Source organism: Rutilus rutilus, assembly GCF_951802725.1.
Source record: "Rutilus rutilus genome assembly, chromosome: 9".
Classification (NCBI taxonomy): Eukaryota; Metazoa; Chordata; class Actinopteri; order Cypriniformes; family Leuciscidae; genus Rutilus; species Rutilus rutilus.
In genome coordinates, this window is record NC_140223.1 from 39,232,630 (window position 1) to 39,245,625 (window position 12,996).

At 38.0% G+C, this 12,996-nt stretch overlaps 1 protein-coding gene across 1 annotated transcript in view; it reads right to left on the minus strand.

Moving 5' to 3' along the window:
• Positions 1-12,996, minus strand: part of limk1a (LIM domain kinase 1a) — a 75,126-nt gene that overhangs the window by 61,688 nt on the left and 442 nt on the right. Inside the window, exon 2 of the mRNA XM_084419800.1 lies at positions 7,391-7,490. Coding sequence (XP_084275926.1) covers positions 7,391-7,490 — 100 coding nt within the window. The remainder of the gene's footprint in view (positions 1-7,390; positions 7,491-12,996) is intronic.

Genomic DNA, 12,996 nt, shown 5'->3' on the forward strand with positions numbered 1-12,996 from the left:
TCACTCACTTCTCTAGACTGAATAACTTCAGTAGCATCAGTGCATATTTCATTCAAACAGTGAAGTTTACACAGTGTTTTATTTTACATTTGGTTATTTAATTTCTTCCATGAATGCTACCGTGTCGAATGTAAACAATTTTAGGAATTTGCATCTTGAATTTGTCCTATTATTTGTGATTGGCATCTTTGTTCTTATTTTTACTAACAAAAAGATAAACATAATGAAATAAAATAGATTTCCACCCCTACTTTGACCAAAATGGTCTGTCATTCTTTTCTTTCTTTTTACCTTGTAAGACTAGATTTTTTTTTTAAATAGGGAAATTAGTTTTGCTGTACTGCTCAGTGACTTGCGAAGCAGTCTTAAAAACCAACATGACAAATAATCATGATTCGATTGTGGTTTGTTATCCTGCCTAAAAAAACTAACAACCTCTGCTATATTTTTGCCATATCTCCCACCCCAGCCTTAACTCTCATTAAAACTGTTCACAGGAACAAAGATCTATGACCAACATGGACACTGATCCAGAAACAAATCCCACATGGTGAAATAATAATGATCTTAATAAAAGTATCCAGACCGAGGCAAATTCCTAAATACAGATTCAAAGGATTTTTCTGAGATGCCCAATTCAAACTTCAGGTTCTTTCTTTATTGATGTTTCAAAAATTGGTATTTTACAGATATTTGCAAGAATGCCATCAGAACGAAATTGAAAAGAGCAAATGAAAGTGTTCAACACAAGAAAGTAAATTCCCCTGAAATATCCTTCAATCTAAACTGGAAATTCTGGTTGACACCGGCTGCATGTCGACCACAAGAAACACCACTTATATAAAACCCAACACCTGCCCTCATAAGAGCTCAGAGCTAATCACCTCACGCTGATGCAATTATTTCCCCATGATTAGAGCTGGTGATTAGCCAGCCTAGCGATCGCTTCGTGATTCCAGCCCTATTGTGCTGTGTCATAAACGCGGCAGCTGGCACAAACAGATCCGGTTGTTCGTTCATTCACCTAAGCGGATCTAGAATGTCCTGAGGAAAACAATAAGAACTGATCCTCCATCGCTGGATTAAAGTGTGTGAGGGCGATAACAGACGTGATGGAAAACCACCGGCTCTCGATCTCACGGGGAAGATGAGGGGACAGCTCTGTGCGGTTCAGCACTATTGGGGAAGTTCAACTTCTGCATTTGGTCAGAGCTTTGTGACAGATTACAATGTGACACAAGAAGTCTCAAAAAATAACAGCCGTGTCCACTGTTGTCAAGGAAGTGATGACACAGTGAGGCGTTACGTAGACAGACCTTTGTATATCTGCATAAGGCCCACTTTATTACATAGGCGATGTTCACACTGTCAGTTTTTGGGATTGACAACCCCATTTAATTACAGGTGTGAGTCTCGAAATGTCCCGTTCAAACAGCAACTTACAGAAGCGTCTCGAATACTGTCTGTATGAATGTTCAATGGGAGTTACTCTTACCAGTTACCATATGGACAACGACCAAAGTATCCAATCCAGCCTCCAGTTCACCCGTCAGATCTTCATTAACCGACCGCAGCTTTTATATCTGGGTGGAGAGCGGAGCATTTGAGTCACAAAACTCCTATATATCACTAAAAAAGGTTTTTACGCTCGCATGAGGTGTTTTTCAGGGAATTCGAAAAATGTATATTTTGTAAAACTGCAATGGAAACGTTTTTTTCACATCTACAGGTCACCTGACGTACGTAACAGTCGATCATTTAAAAGAAGACGCGGTGTGTTTGGACAGAAGACGAGGCAGAGTTCTTCATTAAACTCATAAAAGCAGTGGTGGACAAAGTACACAACTTCCTTACTTGAGTGAAAGTACAGATACTACTGGTCAAATATTACTCCCTTACAAGTAAAAGTTGTAAATACCTATTTTTACTTAAGTAAAAGTACAGAAGTACTCGTTTTTAAAAGTACTTAAGTATCAAAAGTAAAAAGTAAATGTCAATGCATTGTTTTATTATTGTTGTTTGTAATACTTACAGTAGCCTGAATCTATGCCTGCCTACCCTCATTTCAATATCAAATGTATTTCTAGAGAACAGTTCCAGTAGTGGGATTGAATGTGTCACTCAATAACGTCCACAATGGTTTCGGACACTCACATGGCTGTTCCCTCAAATAGTGCCCTATTTAAAGTTTTTTGGCTTTTGGTATGAATATGTTAGCCTTACTGTTATCTATAAGCTAGTGTGCTCCAAAACAATGGCAAAATTCGCATTTAGAAGAGCAAACCCAACGTTAAAAATGAAAATCAGGTTGATGATGTTGGGTTCTGACATCAACCTGATTTTCATTTTCACGTTGACGTCATTCTGACGTCGGGTTCTGACATCAACCCGACTTTCATTTCCAACCAAAATGCACCCCCTGCAACCAAAATCATCCACTGACTAACATTACTACTTTCTACTCAAGGACCGTAGAAATGTAGTGGAGTAAAAAGTATGATATTTGTCTTACAAATGTAGTGAAGTTAAAGTAAAAAGTTTCCAGAAATAATAATACTCAAGTAAAGTACAGATACTCAAAAAGTGTACTTAAGTACAGTGCTCAAGTAAATATGTACTTTGTTACTGTCCACCTCTGCATAAAAGACTAAAGTATTACAGGAAAACTGGACTGTAAACCACAAAGAAATGCCACAATTGATCAAGAGCTTGAAGCAGAAACTCCTCATCTGTGCCGCTCTCAGTAGAAGTGTCTGTCCTTGCCATTAAAGCTGGGATACACACTCCATTAAAAATAATGTCTAGTGCGGAGGCTGAGATATACGTAAACCTACCAACATCCGTCGGCATGATTTTTGGAATGAAGAAATTAATTATGTTTCAGTCGCATGACATCGGTTAATGGAAACGCCTTCATTTCGCGATAGTTTTTTATTGACATTTAGAAAATATCGCCAAAGTTTTGCAAGTCTGTGATGGAAACGCAGCCAGTGACTGGATCTAAAGCCTTCAGACGACACACTGCTCTTTTCTCCGTCGCTGTAAGTTAGTTCAGAATGTCTGATTTCAAAAGTGCTAAATACCAATTATTTTATGCACGTAATACAACACAATTAAATGTCTTTCGCAAACCTCACCAAGTCCAGAGACTTTTCCTCACAAGTGTTCATCGTACAAACAACTTTCCTAACAAACTTCTGGAAACCTATGCACACCGATTACTCAGATTACTCAGATATCAGTCTTCTACACGACGACCAAGAATAAAGCACATCGTTTTAACAGACTGGATCAGCAGCCGACAATTTGATTTCAGCACTTTCCCAAGAGCCTTTGAGGTAGCGATTGTGTAAACATGAGTGGGTTGTGTTTTTTGCAATATGTAAGGTTTGGGTTTCGACAAGCCTCATGAAGCATTACAGTCTGTGACCGACACAAACACAGCAGAGAGTCTGCCGTCTATTCGGTATCTCAGCAGTGCAGTTACCAGCGTCAAATACAGCAAACAAGTGTGAGAGGGTAAAATAAAGCCATTTGGTCTGTTGGCAAAGTCAGTTCTGTTGCTCATACTTAAGCCTCAGTGATTTAAACAACCCTATCCAAGGTATAGCTTTGGTGTGTTTGCAGCGTTTGAGCTCCAGACTGATTCCTCAGATCATGGATCGCGGAAGTGACACTCTACACAGTAGGCTTTATTACTGTGTCGCAAACATTAAACGATAACGAAAGTATTGGGATAAAAGTTTATAGTCCGGATATAGACTCTGATGTTGCGGCAGATGCAATCAAAATAGGTAACTGATCTTTGAAACTTATGTTACGCTTCAAATAAAGATTGTATACGTTACATTATGCTGGTAGGTGGCGACCAGTGACTGTAAAAATGTATTTGATTTATCACTGAATTATTCATCATTCAAGAGATTATTTCAAAAACTCTGGACGAAACAAGTGACCATTAATCATTCATTCATTCATTTCAAATGATTTTTTACATAATGAATTCATTTAAATTAATAAATATTTTTTAATAGACTCATTTATAACATTTTAGACACTCATAGAACATTTTGTCAGAACGTCAAGTAAATCACAAAAATATTTCGTTTGGTTGTCTAATGTTTTGTTTTCAGGATCGAGGGAAACTGTGATCTCTATTCTTAAAAATAAAATAAAAAAGCATTATCCAGACTCATAAATTAAAAGAATATAGAACATCTGGCATCGAACTAATACTATTAGTGCTGTTTCTAGTATTAAAATGTAAAGTCCAGACACGGATGTAAAATGTACAATCTTACAGAGTGGGATGAAGTCTTTATGTACATTAACAAGGATTTGGTACAATGGAGGATCCTGCAATGGTTTCCTGATTTGATGTGCAGTGTATGCTACATTTAATAAGAGCAGAATATTTTTTTTTTGGTTTTTGCACATTACTGTTGTTAATAAAAGTTTTATCTGCATCTCAATTCAAACTCGGTGCTTTACAGTCAAATTTCCAATAAACAAACATGCAATATTATTTGTAACTGCACTTGTTAATGCAAAAAAAAATTATGATTATAGATATTCACACACACACACACACACTAATCCATATCGTCATTACATTAAATGTGCAGCCCCATGTCTGATTTATACATCCAAAATTTGCTAAATTTCGTGAAATATTGTGAAATTATACATGTTTTATACATGTTTTTGAGCCCTACATTTTCACTTGCTGGACCAGAGAACAGGTGACAAAATCCCACAGACACACACTGAAGGAGGAACCCGAGTCACATCTACAGCAGAGACGCGAGGAGGAACTCTTAATCGGGTCATTGAGCAACCGCACACAACACCCTTACAATCGCCCCAAACTTCACCCTGCCTCTGCTCACTCAAGTCCTTTTGTTCACACACCTGGATCACACACACACACATTTATTCAGAGTTACGCAATGAGCCTTTCATGCATTCCCATGTTTCCCCCACTGCCTCTGATAACGATCCAGCTCTCTCCGCTGTAGTTCGGAGGAACTGTGCAACGTCACATCACTGTCATTATCCCGAGCATGTTTTCAGCAGAAGCTCCAGAGTGGCTTCCACACGCCTGGGATCAAGCAACACCAAGAGCTTCCCAGTTATTGACTCTGTGATGGGAAATGTGTGCAGCTGTCAGGATTCTTCCCGTCGGCACGGCTGACCAAACAGTGGCCTAATGGATTATTGGGAAATAAGCAATTTATAAAAGAAAACGGCTGAAAACAAGAGGAGAACTCAGCAAACAAAGACAAAAGCAGCTCCAACACTAAGAGCTGATTATCCGTCCTGTGAGCGTCTTATTTGTCCCGCTCTTTGGAGATGTGGATGCAGGTTCAATGTCCATATTCTTACCAAGGGATTTTTAAAAAACATAAGCAAAGCAAAATAACACATTAATGTGGTTGGTTTCAAAATGCTGTGAGCAGCCTTGCTGTCTATGGCCTACAAAGGCAGCTCCCTAACCATTACGGCTGTGTCTATCGAACCTTCGCCAAGTACGATCACGGCGAACATTCAGATCTGAGAGAAGCAGTTGTCATGTGAAACAGTTTCACAAACAGTCTTTTCAACCACAAATTATAACAGAAGTACTGCGATAAAAGTTAATAGTTCGGATATGAACAGAGATGTGAAAGCAACTTGTATGTTTCTCTAATGTACTGTATTTAGTTTAGCCCTACTTCCCTTCCCCTAAGCGGTTATTCCACTTGTCAGGCCGCCATTGTAAATAAGAACTTGTTCTTAATGACTCGCCTGTAAAAATAAAGGTAAAATATATCAAATAAAATAAATGCTTAAAATAAAGATTGCATTAATTGACTGTTAATAAAATGTATTTGTCGTTGAATCATTCGTTCAAAAATGCGGATTCATCCAGTAATGAAACAAGTGAAGTCTTTGAGGGAGTCATTGAATCATTCATCCTTTTTTTTTTTATAATCTGCAGCAATAGAGTGCCGAAGTTATGACGTCACTTTGTAGGCCAAAACGCGGAAGTGAGTTAGCATTTTAGCACTTCCGGTTCCCTCGCCCTAAAGTCTATGGGTTTTTTGAATGGGTTTTTGCTAAATCACCTGAAATAAGGTCTGTGGTTAACAAAGCCTCTACATATTTTCACGTTTTGATCTATGACATAAAACACACCTGTTATAACCTGCTTGTGATTTTTTTAGACTTTATTGTGTCTTAAAAACGGTGGTTGCTAACAAGTTGCTAAAAGGGACTACATCCTTTGGCGGGGACTTTAGACGTCATCATGACAAACAGCCTCACGTTCTTAGAAGTTTACCTTTCAGTTAATATACATAACGTTATATATTTAGTCTTTTCAAATTATAGTTTTTCCAAATATTGTTGTACACAGAATTCTGTGATATTAAGGTAACCGATTACCAGTTCTTTATTTCTGTGGAGAGACTGTAGTTCGACAATGGTGTTTTGTTTTGTCCCGAGATGCAACCACAAGTCATCGAATGAAAGATGCTCATTTTTACCGTTTACCAAACATAATACAGTGAAAGATAATCTTTAAAGTTTATTTGGAGCACAATGATCAGGCATATTAATAATCTTAATCACAAAGAAAATAATATTAAGGTTTATATAAACTAACAAAATAATAAACTAATAAATAAAACATTAACAAAAGATTTAAAAAAAACTCAGAGGCACGCATAAACAAAATTAGTTTCTAACATTTTTGGAGAAAACGAATGGGTAATATTTCTCATGAAAAAAGTGGATAAGTGTTCATACCATAGACTGTAAAAAATAGGTTCATACACAGCGCAGATCATAATGAGCGAGCGAGTTTGAGGAAGCTTGATGATGACGTTGATCCGCGACCATGGTGTGCTGTAGCAGAGAAGGGCTCTGGCTGTAGTCCGTTTATAGCCTACCGTTAGCATTTTATATCTGACGGCTTTATTTAGGCTTCAAAATGTATACATTTTGGATTAACTTGTAAAGATTATCTTGATAGACAAAACATGTAAGGGTCACAACTCTTTGTTGAACACAGATCTTATTTTTTGCGATTTTCCAAAAGTCTATGGGGAAAATGCATAGCTTTTTGATCGAGGGAACCCATGCGCCGCTAACTTCCGGGTTGGCCTACAAAGTGACGTCATAACTTCGGCACTCAATTATCACTTTGCCAGACCCTCTAGTGACAAATGACATGATATTTTGTTTAATAGTCTATTCAGAATCAACTAGGAAAGCTCCAAGGGCTGTATTAGAAAAACTTCCGATCTTAATTCTCGACTTGAGATTTTTAAAGTGAGATTTGCATGTTTGCTAAACAGACAGGATAGGCTTCATTAGTTAGCATGACGCACAGACGCTGAGCTCTTACCTGAAGCACAGCGTGTGCCAGTCTGTGTTGAGGGCCTGCAGGTACTGATCATCATAGATGTGCCGTCTGCATCCCGCACACTCCGGCAACCTCCCTCCGGCTGGACAACACAAACACAACAACACACACATTCACAAACATCATCCAAGTAATGCCATAATGAGAAACAACCGCATGCTCTTAGAAGAGACTCCATTCTTTTTTCTCTGTGCAAAATATTATTCTTTTTGAAAACAGAAAATGTTCATGATCCACACAAGACCGCTGGTAGGTTTTAGAGCCGGAACGATGGGAGCGAACCAATGCTGATTATCTAGAAATGGTCAGATATCAAAGGATGAATTAGCCTGAACATCAGTCTTTCCCTCATAAAAGCATTACTTATTTCTCTTTCACACTAAGGGAAGTCAATGGACCGTTTCCTCGTTCTGCTCATTATCACGGCTCAGGTGAGCTTCTGCTACCAACATTCAGCGCATCTACATGCTAATGTCAAATGAATGCTGAAATATGTCTCATCATATTTTTACAAATGTGCACCTTGCCATTGAATAATAAATGAAATTTATGCCACTGCTGGCCTCATAACGGCGCTTCATTTATTGGTGATATCTCATAACCGTTGAGCTGCTGACAATAATTGCAATGACTTTTGCTAAATATCTCATATAGATTAAAGAGGACCTGTTATGCTTTTTTCCATGTGTGTGTTTCTTTAGTGTGTAATATTGATGTTTAAGCATGAAAAAGTCCCTCCAGCGGGAGTTCTTCTCTATATCGGTGTCAGTGTTTCTGAACTCCCTGAAACGCCTCCATTGTAGTCTTGAGTTTTCTTCCGGGAACGAACACGTCACAATATTCCTCATTTAAATAAATCATACGCGGAATAAAGGGGCGGGGCCTGGTTGAGTTAGTTAGTAGTGTGTTGAAACTGGCGGTTATGGTAAGGGGCGGGACATTTCCCAAACACGCTCAAAGCGCTTGACCAATCACAACACACTTATCCATTTGACCAATCAGAGCACAGTGTGCTTTTCAGAAGGAGGAGCTTCATAGAGACAGGAACTAAACAGAGCGTTACTGACAGACTGGGAAGAGAGGAGCTGCAACAATGGAGGATATGGAGAAAATAAAAATGTGTTTTTGAACATTCAAGGATGAAAACCTGTTCTAGTCGAGCTTAAAAACAACATCAAGACTTTGTAAAAAGGCATTAAAGTTATAAATAAATCAGCCGTTCTTTTACTAACTGACTTAATCACACAGAACAGAATGAAGCTGTTATGACAAACTGGAATAAAGACATTTAACTGTGCTAAAATATATTTAAAGCTTTCCTACTTTTACATATAGCAAAAAAAAAAAAAAAAAGCATTTATATTTTAACAAAGTAGCGATGTGCCAGTACAAAAAAATTACAGAAAATAGTGATTCACACAGTGCCTGTATTTCAGCATGCGATTGCAGGTATTCAGCACTAGGATTGGGTATCGTTTGAATTTTAATGATTGCTATTCCGATTTTGATTCTGCTTATCGATTCCGATTCTTTTCGATTCCAATAAGGTAAAAGAAAAAAAAAACGTAAGATATTCACATTTAGGGCCCTATAACGATCTGAAATGCAAGTATCAAACGCGAAACGCAAGTAACTTTGTGGGCGGATCTCGGGCGCTGTTGCTATTATACCGGCGGGATAAATGACTCTTGTGCCCGACGCAAATCTAAAATGGGTTGGTCTGAAGCAGCTTCATTATTCATAGGTGTGGTTTGGGCGTAACGTGAAATAAACCAATCAGAGCGACATCTCACATTCCCTTTAAGAGCAGGCACGCTTGTTCTATGGCGGATTGCTATTATAACAGCGGATTTTACAGGTGTACGCCAGGAGCGGTTCACAGCCGAGGAGACCGACGCTCTCGTCAGGGCCGTAAAACACAGAGAAGTGACATTGTATGAAGATGGGAGAAACCCACCCAAATTAGCTTCGGTTAAACAGGCGTATAATAATTTGGGTAAATGTGTAAGCTAGATTTATGCCTATTTTTTCTGGACACCACAATGATTTCCCTTGTGTGGAATATTTTTCCTTGTAATTATGTATGACTTGCAAAAATGGGAACTGCTGCATCTGTGCAGATGAGAGAAGCAAAGTGTATGTGCGTTGTGCACACGCTACATTATGGCCAAGCACGCGCCCTTAAAATAGCATCTGAATAACGTGTCACTGACTTTAGACGAGGTTTCTCCTGGTCTGTGGTGGAATTGCATTTCTGAAACTGCAAAATAGCACCAGGGAACGTTTGTGCCGGAACACGCCTCCTCTTTTCTCTGAACCGCCCCCGGGAGCACAAGTTCATTCCCTAATTTACCAACATGCGTCTGTGGAGGGAAAAGTCTGCTGTGCGCAGGTGCAAAATAGGAATGACACATGCGTCGGTGTACAAAGTCAATTGCGCTGGGTGCAAGATAGGGCCCAAAGTCTGAATCTCATGAACAAAAGTCAACAGGCTAAAGAACACTTGCGCAAGGAACGTTTGCCTGTGATTATAATACCATAAAAACAACTAGAGTAACTAATATAAATTTCAATCATTGTTAAAGACAACTAAACACTCCGTCATTAAAAAATAGCAAATAAAAATTAGCAACTAAACAAAGATAAGATTGAAATAAAGTGTTTTAAGATTTTCAGGTATTCAGGTACAGAACCTGTAACCAAATGTGAAATAACACTGTACTTTATAAATAAAATATACATTACAAATACAGTTACAAAAGTTATTCAGTCAAGAACGAGTGAATTTTCTCTTTGTCTTTTGTTGTTTGATTAGTGTTACTATAGAGACGGCAGCTGACAGAGTTGCCCAATACAGTTACGCATCCCATCAGCACTGAAAACAGCGCGAGTCGTCTTTAACAACTCTCTGTGTTTCACAAACAGTGCGAGTGATTCAGCGGTTCACATCAGCAAGTGAGCGATACAAGCATTTCACTGCGTCCCAAACTGAATACTTGCCCATGCTCTCTCCTCTCACTCCAGTAATTGTGTAGTGGCCATTGCCCTTCATTTCATTAAACCTTGCGGTTATTGTTCACATTATAAATACACCATGCAGCTGAGTGATGATCGGCAGCCAAATGTGGCAGACTGTGAGAAACGCATGACCTCTCGGACTGACCAATCAATAATTCATAAATTATTTATACTGTATACATCAACATAAAAATCCATTTTGTTTCCATTTTTCCAAACGCAGATCAGCTCCAGGTGTCAACAGATGAGTGGGACACTAGACATGATTTAGCAGAACTGACTGAGCCACGCTCATAACAAACCGCACACATATTTCATGGGGTATTTTAAGTGAGGAGTGTCCGTGCTTTTATGCATTTGCGCTTACACTCTATTTTAAGGTGCCTTTGTTACAATGTAATTGTATGTAATGTAATGTAATTATACAAAAAAGCACTGAGTAATATTAATTAACAACATGTACTTACTATATTATTAGGGTTAGGGTAAGGTATTAGTAATTATGCATAATTTTAAGTTATTACAGTAACACTTTACTTGAAGGGGTGTGCATAAGACTGACATGACACATGTCATGAACATGAAGGAGGTTGACAACTGTCATTAAGTGTCATTCGCTCAATTATGACATTTTTTAAGCAAAGATTTGTTTGAGATGTCTTTGTCATGACAACTTGAAATTACCAAGACAACATAAATATAACATAGCAGATTTATCATCAAACTTAAGAAACTACTTAGCTTTATGGGTTAACATTACATTATATTTCTGACCACTTTTATTCCCAGTGATACAAATTTAAGTTGTCATTAAAATGTCATTAAGTGTCAATACTGTCAAATTATTTTAGAACTAATACTGGAATACTGGGAAAAAAGTGGTCAGAAAAATATTCATGACAGTTGTAATAGCCTCATGACAGCCAATGTCAAAACCAACCACATGACAGTTTAATGTAACGTTGACCCATAAAACTAAGTAGTTTCTTAAGTTTGATAATTAATCTGCTATGTCATGTTTATGACAGGTTATGATGTATTGGTTTATGTCAAGTTGTCAAAACAAAGACATCTCAAGCAATGTCATCTTTGCATTAAAAATGTCATAATTGAGTGAACGACACTTAATGACAGTTGTCATAAACATGCATAAACCTCCTTCATGTTCATGACATGTGTCATGTTATGATTATGAAGGTGTCATGTCAGTCTTATGCACACCCCTTCAAGTAAAGTGTTACCGTTGTTACTTTAGCAAGTACATGTAAGATGTGTAACAGGAACACCATAAAATAAAGTGTTATCGGAACTGCTTTATAATTTTGTTAATACTGAATGATCGCATTTCCACAGGAACAGGATATGATGAATATCATGTGTCCCACTTCACAAATGACCATTCACTGTAGTTCGTTCACAGTGAACGTGATCAGATGTGATTCCCTGACCAACTCTCTATTCTTCAGCGTCTCTAATATTGAGCCGCTTACTACAGCATGTGTCCAAAAACAACAGTCAAATAAACATTCAAGGCTTTGCTAAAATAGTTTTCTGCACCATATTTAAATGAATTTTCATACAAACAAATGTCTCACACTCTTGATGTGGTGTATGGAGTGTGTGTGCATCTAACACAGGTGTCATGTCTCTGGACAGTTCAGCAGAAGGAAGAGCTGGCGTTCAGGTCAACTCTCTTGAGCAGACAGTTCATTTTTATCAGTCTTTTCATCTTAGCATGAGTATTACTTGTGTCTAAACCGGTGTGTGTGTGTTGAGTGTGACAGACAGTGAGTCGATGACTCCCTCCATCAGTGACGGACGTGAGGCGTCTGACAGACCAAACCTCATTCACTCCATCATCACACATCAATGTGTCTGCCACACACACACACACACACACACACACACACATACAGTCACATAAATACACACCCTCACATGAGGACCAGATGCAGATGAATCATTTACCAGAATAACATTTATGCAAAATGTAACTAAAAATACTGTGTTATTGTAGCCTACTTCCATGACATTTTGGAAATACCATTTTGTAACAATGTAACTGTAGATTGAAAATGGGTTGATTCTAAAGTACACTTTAAAGTACTATAGTATCACTGTTTCACTGTATCATGATGATGGTACATGCACACATTTTTGGCTGATGAGTTTCCACAACTTTTTCATTAACTCTCACCTCATATTACAAATAATAATAATAATAATTTTACAGAAATCACCAGATGGATTTTAAATGGGATTTCACTTAAATCATTTCAGGTAGAAACAGAAAATATTTTAATAGTTATAGTTTAGTGTCCAGGAGTCTTCATTAAGACACTTGACGGACAGGAGAATGATGTTTTTACCTGGAAATCTCAATACTACATTTTAAAATTCAAGTTTTTGCTCTTTAAATAAAACAACTTCTGTAACGTTTAAGTAAGTGAGAAAGAACTGAACACGAGAGTGAGTGTGTGTGTGTGTGTGTGTGTGTGTGTGTGTGTGTGTGTGTGTGTGTGTGTGTTGCAGTTGCAGCAGAACAGTGCGGGAAAACACTCACTAACGCA